Source organism: Epargyreus clarus, unplaced genomic scaffold (assembly GCF_041222505.1).
Source record: "Epargyreus clarus isolate Ecla_fem2 unplaced genomic scaffold, WU_Ecla_fem_2.2 ptg000024l, whole genome shotgun sequence".
NCBI lineage: Eukaryota > Metazoa > Arthropoda > Insecta > Lepidoptera > Hesperiidae > Epargyreus > Epargyreus clarus.
In genome coordinates, this window is record NW_027332231.1 from 10,287,725 (window position 1) to 10,312,034 (window position 24,310).

General features: G+C 36.7%; 1 protein-coding gene across 1 annotated transcript in view; it reads left to right on the forward strand.

Annotated features, from left to right (window-relative positions):
- Ptp36E (protein tyrosine phosphatase 36E) overlaps positions 1-20,792 on the forward strand; it is a 235,923-nt gene extending 215,131 nt beyond the window's left edge. The window contains 12 exon segments of the mRNA XM_073086560.1: positions 3,073-3,149; positions 7,670-7,804; positions 11,014-11,151; positions 11,552-11,718; positions 13,348-13,483; positions 13,755-14,004; positions 14,322-14,398; positions 14,817-14,948; positions 15,385-15,513; positions 16,418-16,605; positions 18,676-18,811; positions 18,885-20,792. Of these exon segments, the coding sequence (XP_072942661.1) occupies positions 3,073-3,149; positions 7,670-7,804; positions 11,014-11,151; positions 11,552-11,718; positions 13,348-13,483; positions 13,755-14,004; positions 14,322-14,398; positions 14,817-14,948; positions 15,385-15,513; positions 16,418-16,605; positions 18,676-18,811; positions 18,885-20,792 (3,473 nt within the window).
- Positions 20,793-24,310: the final 3,518 nt, after the last annotated feature.

The window sequence follows — 24,310 nt, forward strand, 5'->3', positions numbered from 1 at the left end:
ATGCACTAAGACCCACACATATATACATTTAATTCTAGTATACTTAAAAATAGATTAAAAGATAAAATGATTATCTGTTATACGTTGATAACTTTATAACCACTTATAATGGAAACGACGCGTTAAATTAATATTATTAAGTGTAAATTTGAACGAACATTTAATTTTAATAAAATTCCCTTTTTGAGCATGTTTTAAATTGACGAAGCATTTAATAAACTGGAGTGCACTCACACGAAAGTACCTACTATAGAAGTTAAAAACAAAGAGAGATAAACGCAATTTAGTATTTTTTCTACTTAAAGCCTTATTTATTTTGAACAAAAAATATAAACCAAAGTTATTATGGTTTTTAAGGTTATTAGGTGTCAAAGTTTTTTTTTTTTAATAACTAATGTAACAAGTAAGTGAACTTGGTTGGTCGGTTACACTAAATGCTATCGACTATTAAGTTGAGGGTTCCGTGAAGGTTACGCAAGGTCGACGACAGAGGTGCCACGCTGGGCGTTGTTCGCTTGTATTATGTGTGCAGTGTGCACTTTGCAAATATGCTATGTTTTCGATATATAAATGATTTTTTTAATAATTTAAGATCTTACAGATCACCTGATAGTAGGAGCTCCTTGCTACATGGACGTGATGTTTATGTCTATGTCGATGTGTCCTATGTGACAACCCCGCATAGGACTGAAATCCTACCTGAGATCGATCATGCATGCGTCCACCCTTGAGGACTAAGGTGGAATGCCTCGTATACCTAAGCGCTCCATATCACACTTCTCAAAACCAAATATAACAGCATGATAACTGGTGTTGCTAATTAATTATTACTAATCGTATTTCTCTCTAAAGCTTACAACTCAAAGTAGATTTTTATGCGTTAATTCAAAGAAATCCTACTAATTAATGATTATATTCATTAACTAGAGACTATCAGTCTCATTAGTACCATAAATCTAATTATATTAATTCGACATTCGTATCGCAAAATTCAGTTCCATAAAACCGAATAGCGAGAGCCACAGTGTCAAGTGATCATTGACAACCATTTGCAAAAACAGCAATATTCGAAACTAGTTCTGAAGCAACTCCACAACCAGAGGTGTGAAGTGCGGCTCTATTGAGCCTATTGGCCTTTTTTGTCGTTAAAAACTGCAAGGTAAGAGCCATTTAGAGACAAGTGATCATTGGGCACAGCTCGTGAGGTCAGCGAAATTGTAGAATACTGTAGTTTGACGAACTGAGTTTTGAGTCACAGGTACTACACGTGCAGTTTGATTTTTAAGTGTTGAATAATACTAGTAATACGAGTATATTGGTGATTTTTCAGTAATAAATGAATTTATATTTTGAGTAAAAATTAATTCACTTGGATGTTGACAGAATATAAGCGATGTAACTTTTTAACAATGATTTTAAATAGCAAGCGTTATGGTCCGTATTTTATTACTTTTTAAAGACAATTTAAATTTAAATACAAGTTTTAATAAATATATTTAAAAACTAAATTGAGCCTATTCTCCTTTTTTGTTATTTAAAAACTGCAAGGTAAGAGCCATTAAGCCCAGCGAAATTGTAGTACACTGTTCTATCTACAGGTACTCCGTGTGTAGTTCGATTTTTAAGCGTTAATTATATTTGAGTGATAAATTAATTTATCTTTTGTGTGACAAATTGACAAATTGTACGTAGCGGAACATAAGTTAATCATGCGATTTTTTCATAGCAATACTGACTATTAATTTAATGACTTCACACAAAGGTCTTTGAAGTAACAAACGGATGTAATATTTTTATATATTTTTTATTATTTTAATACAAGTTTTAATAAATACCTTGAAATCATTACATTACAGATACTTCCTAAAATTTATTGAATTTGGTATTTGGAATACATTATCTTAAGTAAAGTTGTAATATTACCAATTTCTTATTTGTCTTGACAAACTGAACAAAATCAAATCATTATTCTCATACCAAAAGCTTTTACTTTTGTTAAAATAAAACAAAAGAGATTAAGGACATTGTTTCATCACCACTGATAAACTACAAACTGTTAAAGCGAGCAAATCTTAAACAAATATAAATCCTAACAATAAAGAGTAAAAAGAATTACATATTAGATAAAGGTCATTGGTTACAGTTGACTATGTAGTTAGTGATATGGTCACCGTTTTCCGAAAATATATCTTACCTCATATAAAATACTGTAGATTTAGATATCTTGAATACTAGTCGTGTACGACACAACATTTTTTTATGGACTATACGATAAAAATGGTTGCCTTAGTGAATACTAATTATCGTATTGCTCAAATTTTTAAACATCAAAATACATATATTTAAGACAAAAAAATCCTTACATGATCCAGCCTCACATCAAAAACGTTGAATAATTATTAATAGACGCATTAGAACATCCTGTATTACAGTTGTCGGTAAAAAACACAACAAACAAAAACATGTAAGAAAAAAGGTATTTGATAGGTACTCGTATATTTGACTGAAAGAGAATGTAATTTGGATTCCGTCTGCTGGCAAGTCCAACTAGTGTCAAACTATGATTTTAGACTTAAATTATCGCGGAATTGAGACATTTTATTATGTAACGGGTACTCACGATATGCGTTTTTTATTGCCGATATTTCGACCCAGTTGCATGGATCGTGGTCACGGCGAAACTGAGGTGGAGGGGAGAAACTACTAGTACTAGTGGTAGATTAATCTACCCTACGTCTAGTTCGTTTTTCTTTTCTAGGTTTCATATCACGACACACAACACTGACAATATCCTTACGCACCGTACTTTGCACTATTTGTGACTTGCATAAACTAACCACTGGATTCCACGTTTGGGCTAACTTAAAACCATCTTCTCTATTGAAGTTCCTAGGATGTTTCTTGATCTCTATTGCTTCTCTTACTAAACGAGGAAAGTATAAGAAAAAATAGTGTCAAACTAGTCAAACAACTCAAACCGTAAACCTCTTATCTCGCTTATATCTTATACGATCACAGTCAAACAAGCAGCCGAGTGCCTTGCCTTCATTACAGATAATATTTTGTTCGCAGACGACTACAACAGAGTGGTGCTAGAGACAGTCGACCGAGAACCCGACTCGGATTACATTAATGCTTCCTATATAGATGTAAGTACTTTTCTTTGTTTTCTGTCTTATTGTTTTTATACTCTTTACTGTTTTTTTATTATTTGCTTAGCAGAGACAGAAGCGGTAAGTGATCGCTATTTTGGTTTGAGGTTTAAGTCTCTTTTCGTATTGCTTTTTAGGCGAAAAACAGAATCTTCATTTAGCGCCATATTTGGATTACTACTTACTATATAATTTACTTTGTTTTAATATAAAACTGTTTTACCGTGTACCTTTTCTTAAATATGTATATTTGATTATTCTTAACCATCATGTTAAATTCTTTATATAAAGTATGAGAAATACTTTTGAGCTTAATCAAATATGTAAGTGCTTCTACTAAGCATTCTACTTAGTATTAATATTAAAAAGGTATATTAAAAACGGTGTAACATTAAAATTCTTATGTGTATATATTACATACTATGTCAGTAGTAAAATAAATTGATTTGATGCCCTTAAAACCTCAGACATCGTAACAATATATACCAAATCAAAATAAATAAATATACAAAACTATTCTAAACAAAGAGGTTTGTTTACCGAGCTTCAACCGACATTTTCAGTGTAATTTACCTCATACGTGACGTTCACATACCTATTTCTTGTAAAACTTTATAATTAGACCAAGCTAGTTCGTAATTGGATGTGTACCTTAGTTGTAAAAGTAATTACGTGAGTGGTACATTAGATTACGGAGAGAAATGAGCACCTCCGTAAATTATGACGGGACAATGATATTATAAGTACAACGGGACAATTATATTATAAGTACAATGTCATTAATGGAATAGCTAATCAAGCGGTTGCACATCTAAATCGAATTCATGTTTTATTAACTGTTATAGTCGAATTATTGTACATAAATATTAATTAATTTTGATTGAATTCCATCAGTCCAACGATCAATCACTAACTGATTGTTCGAGAGTGTTATTTGGAGCCATACTAAAAAGCTCAGAATTCCTTGATATTTCGCTACGTGATACGCTTGAAATATTAAAGAACAAAGCCTAATGACTTAGCTCCCCAAATTCACGAAGAGTATGAGTACTCTTAGGCAAGAGATATACACATGGCTCCCAACCAAATGATCATACTAGATGAAGGGCTAGAATAAGACACCAAGCAGCCGTTACATTCATAGAAGCTTTAATCTTTGCGCTCAAACGGATAACTTGCAGAAATAATGTCTCTTGAAATAATATTCTTGAAACATCGAATCAGTTTTTATCAGAAAGGGTTATATCGTTTGCTGGACGTAAGACTTCTCGTAAATACGCTTTTCCTGTCGCGCCTGTTTACGCCCGCACGCCCGTCTTACTCACACATGTGAATTAATTCGCTACTCTCATTCGCTCTTATCTCTTCGCACCCCATGTGCATGTGCATATGAAACGATAGATGCAAGTGACATGCATGCAGCTGAGACACGCGTGCGGGGTAAACACGTGCGACAGGAATAACGCACTTGTAATTGGTTTGTAAGAATCAATATAAATTGAACGTATCGCACAATGAAATACAATTAAATATATAACGACGTACAATTTCTGTAAACTGTAATTTAAAATAACTGAACTAATTAGCCTCAGTGAGTTACAAAAAATGACCTAAGTCTCACAGCGTGTGTTTTTCGTCGTCCATGAAGAAAACTACGAAGAAAATTAATTAAAATGGAACCTAGAAACCCAGTTTCCACCAACGCTCCTCTGTTTGTAACTGCCCGTTATACGTTAACAAGGAAGCGTCGAGCAAACCAATCATCTCGTTTTAATAACAATTCTCTTTATGAACATTTAATTAATTTCGTTCATAATTGAGCTAAACGAATTATGCGTGTAATAAAATAATAAAATTATTAGTTGCTTTAATGATAAAGAAAACATATCCACGAGCTACGAGTAGTTAAAACATTGATAGCTGTGTTAATAGGGATAGATACTGATAGTTTCATATTTGACACTCTCATATATACCACCTTACCACAAAATGACACATCCTTAGCATTCCTTATGTACATATTAAGTATGTTCTTTTTAAACTTATTTCATCTAGACACGGCAAAGTGTCAGCCAAGTTCTATAAAAAGAACTGGAGACACCATACCGTGTGATATTACACGTATCTTTTGGTCAAATCTATAAGCGAGGTACATGTTTGGAATGTTTACTATTTTAGTGTTATTACAATACAAGACATTAATAAAATACATGCTACATTACAGAAAATAATTTTGAAATCGAAAGAACCTACGGAGGACATTATTTGAAGTCTCCTTTTCGATGATAAAAACGGTCATATCGTGACTTTTAATAAAAGTGAAACTATATATCGAAGACATATGGCGTATGTTGATTTATGGATGTGGTTCGGGACCCTTAGCATGTACAATAATGGAACTAGAGTGTCAACTTTCAGAAAAGGGTGTGATGGAAAGACCTTGGGGGCAAAAAAGGGCGTAACATATTGGTCGCTGTGACTAATGTGTATGCCATATAAGACTCATACTAGTATTTATATGTATGGTATTTTTCATTAATATGACATTCATTACTTGATTCGGTTTTTACTTTTGGATAAAAATAGTTATTTTTTTCATTTGAAGGTTTCACTGTGCCTGTAAATCGGTTGTCTATAGGATTAAAAACCGGGGCGGTGAAAGGGATTGAAGCCAAAATTAGTATAATTTGAGTAATTGATCATAATTAATTACACCACGTACTCATCAAAAATAAAAATAAAAACTATTTAATTTCAGTTATCGCTTGGATTTTCCGCTCCAAACATTTGTCTCAACATAGATATTAAAATAATTATTTTACGTCTAGATTATATAACTTATGTCTTGTATCTGTATAGTTATATATAATTGCCCTTATTTGTGTGTTACCACATACACGCTAGTGCTAATACACACACGCGTTTAAACTGTATAATACACTTATACACGCACACGGCCCAAATGACCCGCATCTAATATCCGCTTAAAGCCGATAGAGATTATTTAATGCGAAGAACATAATAAAAAGATAGAGATTGGGCAGTCGTGTAACTATTACAAACCGCTACACAAATGCGGTTAAACTGTACAATACACTTATACACACTCACGGCCCAAAGGATAACTCGTCTAATCGACGCTTACTACCAGTAAAGATTATTTAGCGAAGAACATAATAAAAAGATAGAGATTGGGCAGTCGTGTAACTATTACAAACCGCTACACAAATGCGGTTAAACTGTACAATACACTTATACACACTCACGGCCCAAAGGATAACTCGTCTAATCGACGCTTACTACCAGTAAAGATTATTTAGCGAAGAACATAATAAAAAGATAGAGATTGGGCAGTCGTGTAACTATTACAAACCGCTACACACATGCTTTTAAACTGTATAATACACTTATACACGCTGACGGCCCAAAGGAACTCTTATCTAATCACCGCTTAAAGCCAATAGAGATTATTTAATGCCAAGAACATAATAAAAAGATAGAGATTGGACACTCGTGTAACTATTACAAACCGCACGATATAAAATTAGGGAGCTGTCTTCACATTAGCAGCGATCTAACGGAAGGAATCGACGTCGTTTGGGTTTATTGGGGTCCTTTTATAAAGGGTCCGCGAATTTTATTACGCGTTTGAGCATAATGATCTGTTTATACTCGTGGTTGGTTATAATATTCCAAGACCAAATAGATAGATAAATCGTTTATTTAATAATACTTATACTTACTTAGATTAGTTTACGTATATGCCTGCATGGTGCATTGGAGCCGTGTGCCAACGAAATTGTACACTAATACAGTATGCCAATAAATACGTCTATAACGCACCTATACAAATAAGTTTTTGCTCTCTACGTAAGATCGGTTAGGGCTATAGTAAGGCTATATAGTTGACGAACATCAAACGTTAAGCATTGAATAAACAACTGAAATTTACAAAAATCACATTAATATGATTAAATAAATTGTACGAAACCAAAGTAAATAAATTTAGTTATACACATAAATGCAAAGGTCATTAAAATAAAATAACCTTCGATGAAACTAGTAATGTTTATCTGTCAATATTAAAACATTTATATGCTTGTTTGTTTTACTTGTTTGGTTGTTTAAATGCGGTTTGTATGGTTACGGTACATAGAACGGTATATGTAAATATGATCTGTGGATTTAAACAAATCCAAAGCTGCCCATATCATAATAATAGCTTTTGTCATAATAACATGTAGTACCCGCGGCTTCGCCCGCGTTTTAAAAAAATAACATGACATACCTACATATAACTGAAAATTTGTACCTTCATTGGAATTACAGTGACGCCATCTGTCGAAAATTGGTCGTGCTCAGAAACTTTCGTGGTCTCATGCACAACAACTTTGCTAAATATCATCACATTATCAAATGCATAGTTTACGATTGTATAAAGAACATACATACAAACATTAATTTTCATATAATAATATGTAGATTATTTTATTACTAATTTTGTTGCAATTCCACAGAGTATTTTAAAGCCGAACGCGTACATAGTAACTCAGGGGCCAACAGAGGAAACGGTGGTGTACTTCTGGCGGATGATATGGCAAGAACGAGCCGCCGCTATCGTCATGCTTACCAAGACTTTCGACTTTATCAAGGTAAATAAAGATTTGAATAATCCTTTGTAATTCGACTCCGGCAGCATCACCGCTACGCCTATTTCTGCTAGTAATATCAGTGTTAAGCGCTGCTGTGTTCTGGTTTGAAGGGTGTGGTAAGGGAGACATGCTTTTCCGATTCGTTCAAACGTAGTCCTCAGGGCTCTGTGGCCTACCTCAAGTAGGAATATAATCTTTTCGGGAATTGATAATATATGTCCATGCGCAGCAATAACCACCATGTTTGCTACCAGAATATTATAATAAAGTAATATTAAACTAAGGATACGGTCGGACTGATCGAGCCATGTACCATGATGACAAATTCATGAAGATGTTCGTTAAACATGTAATTGCCGCATCGAGCGACGTGCGAAATGCGACAACCACATATGTATGTCATCTTTGTTGCATTGAATTACATTACCGGTGCGACCGCACCCTAACCTAACCTAACAACATAGACAACGTAATTAAATGAACTCCTAATGTAAGTAGATATACATAAGATACGAGAATCTTTAAAGTATATATAAGTCTGTGAAAATCTATACGATGTGGAGGCAGATTGATTGGCTTGAACAAATGGAACGTATTGATGAGTCGATAAGAGCTTTATGAACCATGGTGACTTGAATCGATACGATAGATACAGATAGTGATACTGAAGCATCGACGTATACAATATTTTAAATGGGTTTAGCGTCACTACGTCGATTTCGAGTGATGCAGAATCGTTAAAAACTGTTGCATAGATGATTCAGAATTCCATCCCTGGACAAAAAAAGCTAAATAATAAATTTGGCTTTACTTTCTTATTCTGGGTGTTTGTGTATTTATCAATGGCAATAAATGCTCAAGAAGTGGCAGGAATATAAGCTTTAAACAATCCACTTAACTCTACATACTTTTGTTCAGGATAGTGTATGAAAAAAGATATTTAATTTCTTTTACGAAAGAAAAGAGTTTATAATATAAAAGTTTATTCCATTAGCCCGGTCGAGAGCAAGTGGGTTCAAACGTAATTCATTTCACAAAATGGAGTGTGAAATTGAGACGAATTCGCAGCATAATCATGATGGAAGAGAATTGGACGAAATGGAACGCCTTATTTCAATTTCGTCTAAATGTATGCTAGGGATGGTGATCTGAGATCGACTAATCGGAGAATCGATCTTTTGGACGAAAATAATAGAGATATCCAGTAATAGATCGATACACTGAATCCAAGAAAATCGAATGTCGATTTTTTTGAAGTTGATTGTATATTAAGAAATGTTATATAGGCATTTTTGCTGACAGATACGTATGTCAGTGGTCATTTGGTCCTGATGATCTTTTTTATGTCGCTATCTTCGCCCTTTTTAGCTGAGAAGATCGACGATCGATTTTAGGAGAATCGATCTATGGGCCTCGATTTTTAAGTGAATCGATATATCGCACTTCGATTCGAATCGATTCAAAAATCGATCTTTTTCGGAAAAGGATGAGGAATCCCTAATGTATACCGCCCGCGTCCCTTAATGTATGTTTGTTAACTCGAATATAATTCCGACGAAAGGATGATTTGCATTTCGCCTTTTCCCGACAGGAAAAGTGATATTCAATTTCTGTAATGTCTCAAAATTTGCCGAACGACCCGAATTTTTTTTCGTATTCTGAAGATGGAATCGGTGAAACCTTTCTGAAATATTTTTTGAGCTGAGATTAATAAGTGTCTCTCTTTAGATTTAGATTTGTCCCTTAAAGTACATATAGCACACATTTTTTATAGTTTTAAGTAGCAAACCTTATGTGCCTTATGGTATGGCTATGGTGCCTTATGGCCGGGAGTAAGCTCCCGGCCTACCATATCTATACCCTTACCATGAGTTTTTACGTTTTGACAAATATGACTTTTTTGGTATTTGTTTACGTATTGGTCTATACAATTTCCAAGTTCTAACACAATCCGCTAGGGGCGCTGATTGGAAATTGTTTGAGCAAATACGTAAACAAATACCGAAACAGTCATATTTGTCAAAACGTAAAAACTCATGGTAAGGGTACTGTAACTGCATATTAGACATTAGTAGAACTTACATTATTTGACCGCAGAGGTACCACCACCACACGTGTTTACGAAGCAGCACTTCTGTTTCGGTGCAATGGCGTGCGTACCGTGCCTGCTGCACTCAGCATCTGCTACTGGCTTCAAATAGAAGTCCTGTTTTATATGAATATTACAGATATTCAGGGGTAGCAGAGACCACTTAACATTAAGTGTTACAAGCACCTTTACTACTTCAATGTTAAAAACATGCACGTTCACGTCGACGCACTACAGATGCATAATGTTATTTCAAAAAGAATATCCGAAAATTGCATGGCGTACTAATTGAAAAAGAGCCCAAAAAGGCGCCTCGCATTTTATCCAAAATTTAAAACCATTTTTCGCAAATGGATTCTCTTTATGGGAGCTATCAAAATGTAGCTTTATTTCACTGCAGCATAGCAGTAATTATCCCCTCTTTACCGCAGGCGTTAATTATATTTTGTCCATTTTAATAACATGTAGTTTATTATCGGATTTTTGTATAAACATATTTTGAATGTACCTATGTGTTAAAACCAATGAACATTTGTTTATATTTTGAGATATATTACGCTTTAAATACTAGCACATGCTAGAATTATCTGTGTAGGGGTGTTGGTGGTGCTACAGTGAGAGGCAAGGTTTAATAGCCAACCCGTGTCGGATGTTTTTAAATCACCCATGAGGCCTCCAATAAACTTAGAGGGACATTCCAACCCATATTAGATGTTTTAAAGAGGCCACCTACGCACTTACAGGCACTGTTATTCAATGATAATAACCTTTCAGGGCACACAAAGTCATAGAGTTACAAACTCTCATGAAAATTTTGTCACTAACGGTCGCCCATAGATCTCCCGTGTCGGTAGTTGCTTCACGTTGTACATCGGTTAAGATCTACAGAACCAAAGAGCTACGCACGTCTGCTAAATTAGACGTCTTCTACACTCACAGCTCCATACTAGGATTCCTTGTGTCATGAGTGTCATAGACACATACTTATATGAATATACAAACTCCATTATTTACATATCTTTCTGCCCGGGGATCGAACCCAGAACCCATAGAACAACAAACCGGTATGCTGACCAATCCGCCAAGCAGGTCATCAATATTAATAATATTGTATTCTCAGGTAATGTGCGTCCAATACTGGCCGCCAAACAAAGAAAAGGACGAGACATATGGAGACATAAGCGTGGGCATCGTGCAGGAGGAAGAACTGGCCAACTTCCACATACGGACCTTCCGACTGTACAAGAAAGAGAAAGATGTAAGCATTCGAACAATCGTACATAATAATCATGATTAGAACAGACTTATTATTAAACATGTTTTACTAAGGGTGATCGTGATCAATTCAATGAAATATATCAAAAATATTTCTGTAGCAACATGCATACCACATGGTAATGCAAATTGCAATGCTACAGAGTCAAAGATGGTAGAGCCAGTACGGATCGACTGGGGAGAAACCACCCCTAAACAATGATTACTTCTATTCACTCCTTATAAATTCATTGCAGGGCCTACAAAAGAGAGTTTCGCTTTCGATACTGTTTGTTACTGTCCGTGTCGATAACCGCAGTAGTATAACGTGAAAAAGAAATTACAATTTTCGGGTACATAACCTTCTCGCTGAGTATTCATATCATAAAATCTCTTCCAAACAGGTTGTGGTAGAAGAACGCTTCATACTGCAGTTCCACTACACGCAGTGGCACTCACACAGTTGTCCGTTCAGCAACGCACTGCTGGAGTTCAGGAGACGCGTCCGTGCCGTGGTTGGTAGGAGGTTGGCTACCAATCCCGCAGCTGGGCCCATGGTGGTGCATTGCAAGTGAGTACTTAGATAATAAAAAAGCAGTGATAGCCTAATGGCTTAGAAACTCGGCCACTCGAACGAGGGGTGTCCGAGGTTCAAATCATGCACCTCTGATTTTTCAAAGTTATGTGCGTATTATAAATTAATGATCATTTGCTTAAAACGGTGAAGGAAAACATCGTGAGGAGACCTGAGAGATTTATATAAAAAAAATCTCAAAGGTATGTGAACTATGGCTTAATCCTTCTCTTTCTGAGCGGAGACCCAGCATTACGGCAATAATGGGTTAATGACTTAGTTGTCTACTCTTCTTCTTCTTTTTCAACCATTGTTCGCCCAATCTTGGGTATATGCTCCTCATGGTGTTTCCATGTAGTTCGGTCACATTTTTGTCCAATGGCGGCCGGCTACTTTGACCAGGTGGACCGCCCATCGTATTGCGTCTGACATCCAAGTACATCGTACATCGGACTTGGATGGAGCTTGTAATAAAAGATTTTATTTAACGATTTCGGTACACAGAAGTAATAATAAAGATATAAGAAATTATACAATTGTTAAAAGCTGTGGTTATTTTCTTATATAATTCTTTCAGCTGCAATTATAACAGATCACTAAAAATAGTACGCACGTATAATATATAAATATAATATATACATTACATATTATGTATAGTTAAATGTTTACGCATTTTTCGATTTGTAGAATAAAAGTAGATAGGTACTTAAAGTTCCTTCAAAATCGAATGCTAAAATACTAAATACGACTGATAAATGGACAGAAATTTCAAACTTGTTAAGATTCTCAAATATATGGAGGTTGGCTGAAATAAGGATTTCTACAGAAACAGTAATATGGATGCCATGTTTGTTTACTCGATGTCTATCAAATGTCAAAATATTGATTGAATGAAATAAGTGATTGTATTAACATTCCCGAAATCTGATTGGCAGTGACTGATAAATTATGAAGTTTATAAACACAACCATGGAATTGACTGTCAATAAGTGTTTACGATATTGTCGGTAGCTTTTAGATTGTCACTCTCCAATTAGATTTAATAGCAGTGGTTGAAACTTGGCCTCTTGATCGAGGAGTAAAAGGTTCACTACCTAGGTACCTACGTTCTTCTGGCTTTTGAAAGTTATGTGCGTATTAGAAAATAATTACCAGTTGCTTTTACGTCGGAGGAAAACATCGTGAGGAACCTGCATACCCGAGAGATTTTTTTATATAAATCTGGCTTGTGAAGTCTACCAATATGAACTTGGCTAGCGCTTTGACTATGATCTAATCCTTTAAATTCGGAAAGGAGACCCATGCCCAGCGGAGGGACAGTAATGGGTTGATGACGATTAGAATTGAGTACGAAAGTAATAACTTTCACTACCTATTTCTGTTTCATGTTACAATACACGTTATTCAAAGCGGTTACGAAAACACACACATGTATGACCAATTTCAATTTTCATATAACATGAGGTAATAAAAAGCGTAAGGTAAGCGTAAGCGTCAAATAAAACTTAGGTAAAGCAAACATAGCTGTAATGGTAAAATAATATTTATAAATCAATTTAGTAATATTTGACAGTAGGATATTCTGAAAAAAAATATTTTGATTCTAAATGAAAAAAAATTCACCAGTGACGGAGGTGGAAGGTCCGGAGTATACTTAGCAGTCGATGCTAATCTAGAGTTGGCGGAAGAAGAAGACTGCTTCGATGTTTTTGGATATTTGAAAAAATTGAGACAGTCCAGGAAAGGACTTATAGAAAACGAGGTACGTAAAAATCTTAACAATATTAATGTTATTAAGATTATTAAACTTATTAAGAGTAGTATTGCTACTATTAAGCCACATTTTTTTTGAATTTTTTTCGACATGCAGTAATAGAGTTAGTCCCAAGGGAATAGTGATTGTGATAAATAGATTTAAACAAAGCTTCTCCTTTTTAAATGATAAATATAGAGAAGATAAGATTTGAAGATTTTATTTTAAAAACTATTATCGTCGCACGTTTGGACAACTTCATACATATTTCTTCCATCAGGAACAATACAAATTCGTCTACGACACACTTGAAGAGCACGTGGTATGTGGAGTCTCCTGGTTCCCGGTCTCAGATCTCTCCCAGCGTCTGAAGCAAAAATCCCAACGGGATCCAGTGACCAAACTAAATGAGTACCAGAAGGAGTATCAGCAGATTTGCAAACAGACTCCGAGGTTCACGATAGGCGACTGCGCTGGCGGCCACAGGGGAGACAATCGTGAGAAGAATAGGGACGTGCTTGTGGTTCCGCGTAAGATGCTTTTCTGTATCTTTTAAAATATCCATAGCGCATGGTGTATATATGGTCTATTCTAAACTAATATTTAATAAGCCCTATTCAAAAAGAATATTTCATAGTTAAGTAGTATTTATCATTATGTTAATATGCATTATTGCTAAGTTAGACAGACAGTTTCTGACAGACAGTTTTTAAAATAAAATAATGAGAGTAAGAGAAAGTACGTCTACCATAAAATAACATACATACATGAATGCAATAATTCTGTGTTTTCATTGTATAAGTTTATGACAATTGTTGCCTTTTCTTTACTTATTTTATTTTTTCAGCTGATAATTCACGTCCCTACTTGACGTCCTTCCAAGGAAACAGTTTCACGGATTACATCAACGCTGTATTCGTAGATGTGAGTTTCTTCTAGAGTTTATTTTAAAATTACACAATCTTCGGGTCAGACAATGATAACTTTGCCTGAGACCGCTAAACTGTGATGTTATTTGACGGGTGTACCTCAAGGTTCAATATTGTGCTATAGGTACCAAAGTAATCATGAAATTATTGATAGAAAAACGATGCGCAGTGGTTAATTTATATTAGTTTTCACTGTAATAACGGGAATAAAATAAAACTAAAGTCAAGAACTTTTTCTTGTTTACCAATTTGAAATCTGTCTCTTACATTTATCTGGAGATAGGTGGAATACTTACGTCAATGCAAAACCTGTCGAAATAATTATAATATATGCTGAGAATACTACAAGTATATCATACCACCAGTTCATTTAAGTGTGCTAGGAGCATTACTAAATTCGAACATATTTTCAGGGTTATACCAAGCCCAGGGAATACATAGTAACGGAGTGGCCCCTGGTTATGACGCAAGGAGAATTCTGGTCGCTGGTCTATGACTACGAATGTGCTGCTGTGGTGGTTCTATGCGTACCACCTAAAAACTCGGTAAGACCATCTGCTGTTTCTTTATCCAATATCTTCCCATTCTTGCTTTATTTTTCTTTTTCAAAATAATATTTTTGTTAAGTATCGCATTTTCATCTCTCATTCCATTTATCACGTTGATTTGTTTACATTACTGTTTCACAAATTAATCCGTACATCTTTTTGATTGTCCGGCAGTAAGTACTGTTGTGAAAAAAATATCATTTTTTTAACGAAATTATTTACAAATAATTAAAAAAGAATAACTTCAAATAGTACAGAGTTATTGACCTACAAAAGTTATACTACCCTCGTATTTCTTCCCTTATTCCGCAACTATTCGTATTCTCGTCCTATACTCTAGTACTTAGTACTTCTTAACGAGATACCCGAAGTTTAAACACCATTACTCACTCACTTGTTTCGTTCATTGGCTAACAAATTGTTTCTATTTCAGCAACAATACCCGCCCTTCTGGCCCGAGGGTCGACACTCCAAGAAATATGGACCAGTGTTCACAATAGATCACGTTTCGCATAACCACTACACTAATATCAAGACTTGGATATTTCGAATCAACAAGAAAGTAAGTCACAAAGTTCACTTTCTAACATTTTATAATATAGGAGTAACAGACGAGCATGCTGTCTATTTGATGGTAGGAGGCTACTACCGCCCAGGACTGTAATTAAGCCCAGATAAGATTAGATTCGGATCAGCCACAGATGCGCCGATACCCCAGAGGACTAAGCTGGAATGCTTCGGAAAAGTCACCAGGACACAGCAGAGCTTAACATTGCTGTTAAATATAATACATTACTAAATGTTTACACAATTAAACTGTTTACACTATTAAACAAGTTAAATAATCTTTTATGATAAAATGGAATGTAAATTTTAAATTGAAATTGAAAAATAACTTGAAAATGGAATAATGGAAACGGATTATGATAATGGATTGAACTGGCTTCGACAAACACTGGGACTTGGTTAATAATGGAGGAACATGGAGCGATTTTATAATAACAGAATTTTATACATTTTAAAATGTTATCATGGAAAATATAAGTACTTGGATGGATGGATAAGTATCTACATTATAGATGAACATACAAAAATCCTTAAACAAATTAGATAATAGGGATAATAACTTGACTAGGAAGTTAGGAAAAGATTTTTAGGTTTTTTTTTTTTAATTTGCCTTGTTAGTTTGTACACGTATGTGTGGGTTTAATCTTCATGTTAAATTTGACGTACATCCCGTTATCCGATTAATCTTAAATTTTGAGTTTAACGTTATTTAAATCCAATATGGCTGACGTCCCAAGATGGCGAAACAATTATTTTTTACGCACATCATAATATTGGTATCAAATAAAAGTGTTTTCCCATGAAATACAAAAAAAATCAAACATTTATTTTAACATATTTTTTTTAAGAATGTCTTAATCCAAAAATAAACAAAAATTACACTAAAAATTTCTTCACAGATCGTGTCCTTAACGGAGCTGATGGCGGGCGTAAAGGCGCCACCGAAGACAGTCCAGCTGTTCCAGCTGACGTGCTGGCCGATGGGCCACAAGGTGCCGTCCTCCACCAACTCGCTGGTCGAGCTGATGAACATGGTGGAGCGGTGGCGACAGCGCACTGACTACGGACCAGTCTGCGTTGTGTCTCCGTATGTCTTTTGTCTTTTTGATTTATATCTATAAGGCTATCCATATACCATTCCAATTGTGCGAATTTCAGGTCGCTGGCTTAATCCGAAGCACAATAGAATCTTGTGTATTTATATGGAATCGTAGAGATGAAAGGTTACACCTTCTTCCTGTTTGCACGATATTTACGTCCATACTATAATCTGTATTGTAACTGGTTGGTTTTTTGTATCTGAAGGCATCGGCCTTACGTACATTTTAAAATTTATATGTTTTTAATTCTAATTAAACAAATTCTAATTAAAAAAGAATAATATAAACTCCTTTGCAAAAAAAACGGGCACCTTACACACACACTTTACCTTAGCTTTTCTATGGGTAAATATTATTATATTTTTAGTATGTCATTAGCTTGGATGACTAGAAATTTCTTATTATCAATGAGAATCTAGTTTTTTAACACTTTTATCCTGGTATCGGTGTTTTAGTCAATGTAAACAGAGAGCCGTGTTAAAATGGACATTTTTATGGGTATAATGAAATTAAGACTACGAGTATTTTTATGGTATTTTAATAAAAGAGACATTAAAAAATAAAAATTAATAACGAGTATGACCTCCTCTTGCAGCGATTACGGCATGTAATCGTCTTGGCATGCTTCCCACCAGGCTTTTGATGGTGTCCTGTGGAATGTGTTCCCACTCAGTCGAGATTACACGTTTAAGCTCTCTGATGTTTTGTGGAGGTGGTTGGACAGATCGTACTCGCCTTTTTAGGAGGTCCCAAACATGCTCAATGGGGTTAAGGTCGGGGCTCCGCGCTGGCCAATCCAAACGACGAATACCGACCTCTTGCATATAAGCATCTACGTCGCCAGAACGGTGGGCCCGAGCATTATCGTCCATGTAAATGGCATCTTCACCAATTACAGTCAGTGCGGGTTGTGCATTTTGAGAAAGGATTTCTGTTATGTACCTATGCGCATTTAGTGAGCCATTTTCTATGAATACTATCTCGGTACGATAGTTGGAAGTTACGCCCGCCCAAAACATAACGGACCCTCCACCATAAGGGGTGATTTCTTCAAAACACACATCGGCATAGCGTTCCCCTGGTCTTCGTAACACTCGCCGACGTCGGTCCTCACCATGCAGACAAATTCGAGCCTCATCGGAGAAGAGTACGCTACTCCAGTTACCTGGTGTCCAAGATAGGCAATTTCTAGCGAACCTCAACCGCGCAATCCGGTGCTCACGGAGTAACTTGGGGGCCCGCGCTGGTCGTCGACTACGTATATCAGCAGCTAAAAGTCTTCTCCTCACAGTCCATAGGCTAACTTGTGCTCCTCGTACCTCTTCAAGGTTTCTTTTGAGGTCTATGTAACTGCATTTGCGGTTCCTCAGCGCCTGAGTCACTAAAAAGCGATCGTCTCGCGGCTGTGTGCAAAGTTTTCTCCCAGAACCTTGCCTTCTCTGAACGGAACCTGTCTCTTGGTATCGAGTCCAGGTTCTTTGTACGGTTGAACGACTCACGTTTAACCGCTGTGAGACGTAACATTGGCTACACCCCTCTTCCAGCAGCGCTATAATTTTACTAGCTCTCATTGCTTTTTCTGCCATTACGATAGACACAAAGATATCTGTTTTAAGTCACAATAAGGCAGAATTATGCGATAAACATAAATTGTTGTACTAAAAATAACGAAAAGTTACTTTTAGTTGCTTGATAACCTTTTAACCGCAAACCCGCGAAAAGTGTCACAAAATGAAAAAGGGATTAATAATTTAAAAAACAAAAGTTTTGAATTTGGAATGAACTTTTTTTCATACCCAGACTCTTTATTAAGTGCCAGTAACATAGTTTGGCTATTAAAACCTCTGAAGAACTAAATTATTACCAATAATGTTAAAAAATCAAACCCGCCCGTTTTTTTTGCAAAGGAGTGTATATTGTTGATGCGATTCTTTTTAAAAACTTAACGGGCATACATAATAACTCATATAAAGATTACGTATAATGGGATTGTTTTATGTCGTAGGAGTACCTTTATTTTTCTAAGATCGTCAGTATAATTTATTACAATCTTTCAGGGATGGTCGAAGTCGTGCAGGAGTATATTGCGCTGCTAATGCATGTATTGAGCAAGTGATCCAACACGGAGAGGTCGATGTATTCCAGGCAGTCAAGACAGTACGTCGCCACCGACCACAGCTTGTCGAAAATATGGTAAGTTTTGATAACGAAGTAACAGTCAATTTAATATTTTATAAATAATTAAATAAGAAATACTCTTCCACAGACTGAATACAAATACTGCTATGACCTCGTCCTCCATTACGTCCTGCATTACTTAAATAAAGATATGAATGAAAAGAAGTGAGAGTGCGAACTCAAAGACGAACTCTGGTTCATTGAATTCGGGCGCGGCGCGGCATTACCTACTACACCGGAGGAAACCAGTCCGTCAGCAGCACCAAAAGAACCAAAGCGACAGCAACAGAGACCGGCGCGTCCGCGCCGAGGCTTATCGCTTGACCGCTTGCTGCCTAACACGACACGCCCGCCGCTGCCCCATGCGGTAACACTAGAGGCACCACGCCGCCCTCGCCGTGATCGTCCACCTCTTCGCCGGTCTATTCGCCTCGAAGACGATGAAGGTGCCGCCGAAGAACGCCGACGAGTGTTCGGCCACGGCCCCCGAGCACCTTCGTTCGACGAAGGCGACGCCAGTGACGACCACGACGAGGAATGCGAGTGCCAACGCACTTCGTTCGAGCGTTCGGGACCATCCGCCGATACGCCCGACGAAGAAGAATACGAACCGGAGTTCGTCGCCTCTCCTCCAACGGAACCACCGCCCGAACCACACCCGCACCCGCAGCCGCAAGTGCGTGGTGTGTCCGCCGACCGCGTCCTTGAACGCCGGGAAGGCCCTCCGCCCACACTGCGGGCGCCCTCCCGAGCCCACTCTCAAGGCGTGTTTGAGCGGAGATTGCCAAAAATTTATAAGTTAGGCTTGATGGACAAATCAAAACGGGCGAGTTCTAGTGCTCTTTACGAGCGGACTGATCGATCTCCGACGGAAGCTTTCTATAACGCAACTGGTTCGACACGACTTAGCTCTCAGGAACTTTTTGAAAAATTCTGCTCTGAAGATTTTACTTCACTGTATGGCCGCGAAGATGATAGACGTCGCCGACCGCCACATTCCAAATCGACTGGGAGTAGCGGTTCCGACGTTAGACATGAAAGAACGTGCTGCAGACGCGCTCCTTGTGGCTCCCAACCTGCTCTAACTCGACGTCATATTTGTCATGCACAAAGGTCAGATCGCTCTACGGATTCAGAAGACACATCACCTCACAAAGCTACAATGCACCCTCCTCGCGCGGCGGAGGGTAAAGCTACAGATGATTGCTCACGCTCTGCCCCACTTCTAAGTCCTGACAGATTCGAAGCGCGGTTCACGTTTGATATCTCTGAAAGGAGCGAGGCAACCTCTAATCGAGATGAAACTCCATCAGATGCTACTGAAACAAGGAATTTGACATTGTATGAGGAGCCGCATTCCGATCGCACGAGCATTTGTGAATTGTACGACGCTGCATTTTCGTCGCATCGTCCATCATTTCGGCGAAGCAGTTCGAGACGTCGGGGTGTAGGACCTTTCGATTTGAGCAACCTCGATTTTCGTGCAATCGATGACGAAAGCCCAAGAACAAGTCGCCGAACGTCACAACGGAGCGTCGATGAAACATTAAGGCAAAACTCGGAAGCTCGTAGTTGGGCATCGGATTCTGTGTTCGCAACACCGGAGCGTCGGGGAGCAGTTGATACCTCACCTTCATCGACTGACACGCGCCGCTACCTGACTGCCCAGGGAGACTCAGAGCGTGCAGATTCCGCAGCGGCTGATTCTACTCTGGCTGATACCACCGTGGTGGAGGACGCCCCGAGCGTCATCGAGCGATCGGAATACGCGTTAGCATTAAAATTAGGCCGGATAGATCTCGACGAGTCACCGGAGAGACCGGCCTCGACGCCGGTGGCGGATGGCGCCAGGCTGTCGAGCCGGCCATCCATGCACAAGCTGGAGCCAATCGAGCCCGATCGGCTCGTCGGCGGCGGCGAGGGTGACGCGGCGGCCACGCGGCGGCGGCGCGGGGCGAGCGAGCCGCGGCGCGCGGCGCGCTGCTTCCCGCTCTGATACCGCGCGGCGGCGGCGCCCCCCGCGCCGCTGCGCAGCCGCCGCCGTGCCCCCCATGTGCCTTCTCGTCGCCGCGAGCGCGCGAATGCGATACTCAAATTGAAGCTACTCTTCAGTGCACTAGACGCTGACGTTATAATTAGAGGGTCCAGTGTAGGTATAGCTTAGCGGGCCCGCTCCTTGCTAGGTGTAAGCGGCGTTCGATTTTTCTAGCACGTCGACGTCGAGCTCCCTCGTCTTCGCCTAGACCGAACAGTACTGCCAAATTTCTTACCTAATGTAACTAATTGTAATTAATTAATTATTTCGATCGTATATTAATTGTAAGCGACGTCCCGTCGATATCGTTAAGCGGGCAGTGCCCAACACAACTACGAGCGTAGATTCTAAATTGAGTAGATAAAATTGATCCCGAGGCTCATGCGCACGCCTCGGTTGCAGTCCACGACTGACACAGGGTCAAATTTTAGATAATATATTAAATATTTCTCTCACTTATGCTTGAAATGTCCTTTTGTAAGAATTCCAGGAACTTAGAACTTCCTGCTTTTTTAATGCAACTAACTACCACTAATTTCCACGTGTCGTTTATAAGATACCTACTGTATTTGTTTGTTTTAGATGATCGTATAGTGTTAGGATCAAAAGGTTTTCTTGTACGATATGAATGACGTTTCAAGCATCAGTGTGTGAGTTTGTCGGTGTCATCTTTGTGATGAAAGTAGCTAGTGTTTATTGTAAATTTATTTTATCATAGCCGTATTATTTTGGTAAAAAAATATTTGAGATTTATGCGTTTTCATGAGCTAATATGTAGTGTGGTACGAGCACACTCACGGCTTAATGAGATTGCTCTCGCCTGGCTTACCCTTTACCAGACTGAAGCGAATTTATAAATGAAAACAGATTCATAAACAAAACACTAATGAAACTTTTCATATTTTCGCTATTCGTAAAAACACAGAGAGCCGGCGGATTTTTAATACTTTTGTAATTTCGCTTTAATCATATTATATTAAAATGCGGATTGTATAAAATATTTATTTAATGTTTTGATGTCCGTCACGTGTAAATGTATTAGGTGTCTGTAGTTCTATTCCAATATTTTAGTGGTCTCTATTCTGTTGGTATTTCTATTAAATTAAATTATAATGATTGCTTAATATTGTTAGCTCGTGTTATTGTTATTTGTAATTGAAATTATAAGTACCTACATATATTCTCAGGTATTTTATATTTTTATCTTAAGTGTCCCCACTATATGGAAATTTAAGAAATGTTATATTTGCTGTAATAAATAATGATATTTTTAATCTGTTGTAAAAATGAAAACTGTAATATTGTTCTACAGTCGAAAACTTATTTATACAGTTTCCTAAACAAATACGCGTACAGTATTTAATTTATTAATAATATTTAAAAAGAAGTGTGCCAATTCTCCCATAACTCACCTCTTGAAAACTTTGGACTTTGTCCGCCATTTTGATTTCTATTTGTTGTAAACAGTGCTAGTTTTAAAATTAAATGTTATATGGTTTTGCCATAGATAAGTAAAGATTACTCACTCCTAACAAGAAAATGTAACCAGTTTAGAGAATTGAAATAATTGCGTAAAAAAGTTTTGCCACGTCTCCGTGTTAAGATGTCCCTAAATTATTTAAAGTAATTATTTATTTGTTATGTAAATTACGCAGTATTAGTTATTTATTCGTAAATTTTCTCTAAAAATGTTTTTGTCAAGAATTCAAAAAAAGAACTTACTAATAGGCCGTTTGTGGCTTCATTCAATTTCAAGGCGGCGAAGTGTCTTTACTAATCTATAGGTTTTGCTTAGTATATAAGAAATACTTCCATTAACGTTTAGGTGCGACCTTTGTATTTCTTTATATTGGATAGTTCGTATAATCGGTGTTGTTGCCCTTTCGTAATTTCAATATTATATAATATATTTTGATGTTGGAATTGCAATATTTTAATATAATTCAATTATATGTTATAGTGTTTAGATTCTACATTTTGTCGTCTATGTTCTTATATATTTCGGAACATATGTAAACATACTAGTTAAATATTTACCTATCTGTATGCCAAAGTATAATTGTTTTAAGTATAACCTATTACTCTGATGTTAGTATATTGATGTAATGATTTGCTATAACAAGCATAATAAGGCTACATGCATAATGGAATTGCAATTTACTTTTACGTTAAATATACAAAAATTACTTAACTTTTGAAGATATACTTCTTTGGCCCATGTAGGAAAACAGATTGTATTTTCAGCACGGCACGGATTTGCGCGCGCTAAAGTAACACATATTTTTGGCGAGAGACAGATGCCATTATGGCACCATTGTACACACGATTTATTTGTAGTAGAAACTTTTGTTTAATATTTGTTTATATACTTTATTAATTACGCTAAAGAAGTATATCTTTTATATATATATGCAATGGCGCTTGAAGCAAATCAAATCCACAAAATTTAAATGGTGATAATATAGCGTATTCAGAAGCGCATACCAACATAATACTAAATTCACACTTATGTTACGTTAGCAAGATACCTAATTCATTATAAACCCGCCCTTATATGCAATTGGCCCATAAACAAGTATTGGTAATTCATCTCTATGTAAATTACTAGTATATGCATTGTGTCCTGTATCTTCAAATGTTTAAAAACATATGCGATTAAATAGAGCAACAGAGTCATTGTAAAAAGGCGAATGAATAACTTTCGAAAATATTTTTTTGCACATAGCGTTAAAAGTGAGGAGAACGGATAACAAATTAAGAACTGTATTAAATATGCAGATACAAATATACTCTATCCATCGACATAAAATAATAAACAATTGAAAACTATTGTCATCTTTGTAAAGTGTTGAAAAGGGTTGAAACTGTTATAGCTCTGTTGCTTATTGTTCAATCGCTTGCTCCTAAATGTATATCTTCTTCATAAACGCGTAATTCTAACCTGTTATCTATTGTATATTTTGTCCTGTTCTCTTTACATTCGAAATAATATGATAGAAAGGGACATAACATTCAATATCTAAAGGTTTGAATACCAGATAGTTATGAATCTAGAGTATACGCTAAGGAACATGATCCTCTTATCTCAATTTCTTGCTGTCAAATCGATAGAAATAAATTTTAATAGACGTATTTTATTATAATAACGAATAACAACGCACAACCTACATAGGCCCAACGTTTATAAATTGTACAATTGTACAAGGACTGTCAGGGAACATGGCCGATTTAATAGAAATGAAATTGACTAGCATAATTGGCAACGTTTCCTTTACAATTCAATATAGAAAGCTTAAAATATTTATGGGATACGAACAATAAAAAAATAAAATATATTACAGTTATTTAACGTCTAATAACAAAAATGTTACATTAAAATACACACAAAAACATGTTTATTTAAGGTTTTAAATTTAATGGAAATTGTATTAACAGTAATAATATTAAGTTTAAAAGTAAGTTGCACTCTAAAATTTTTA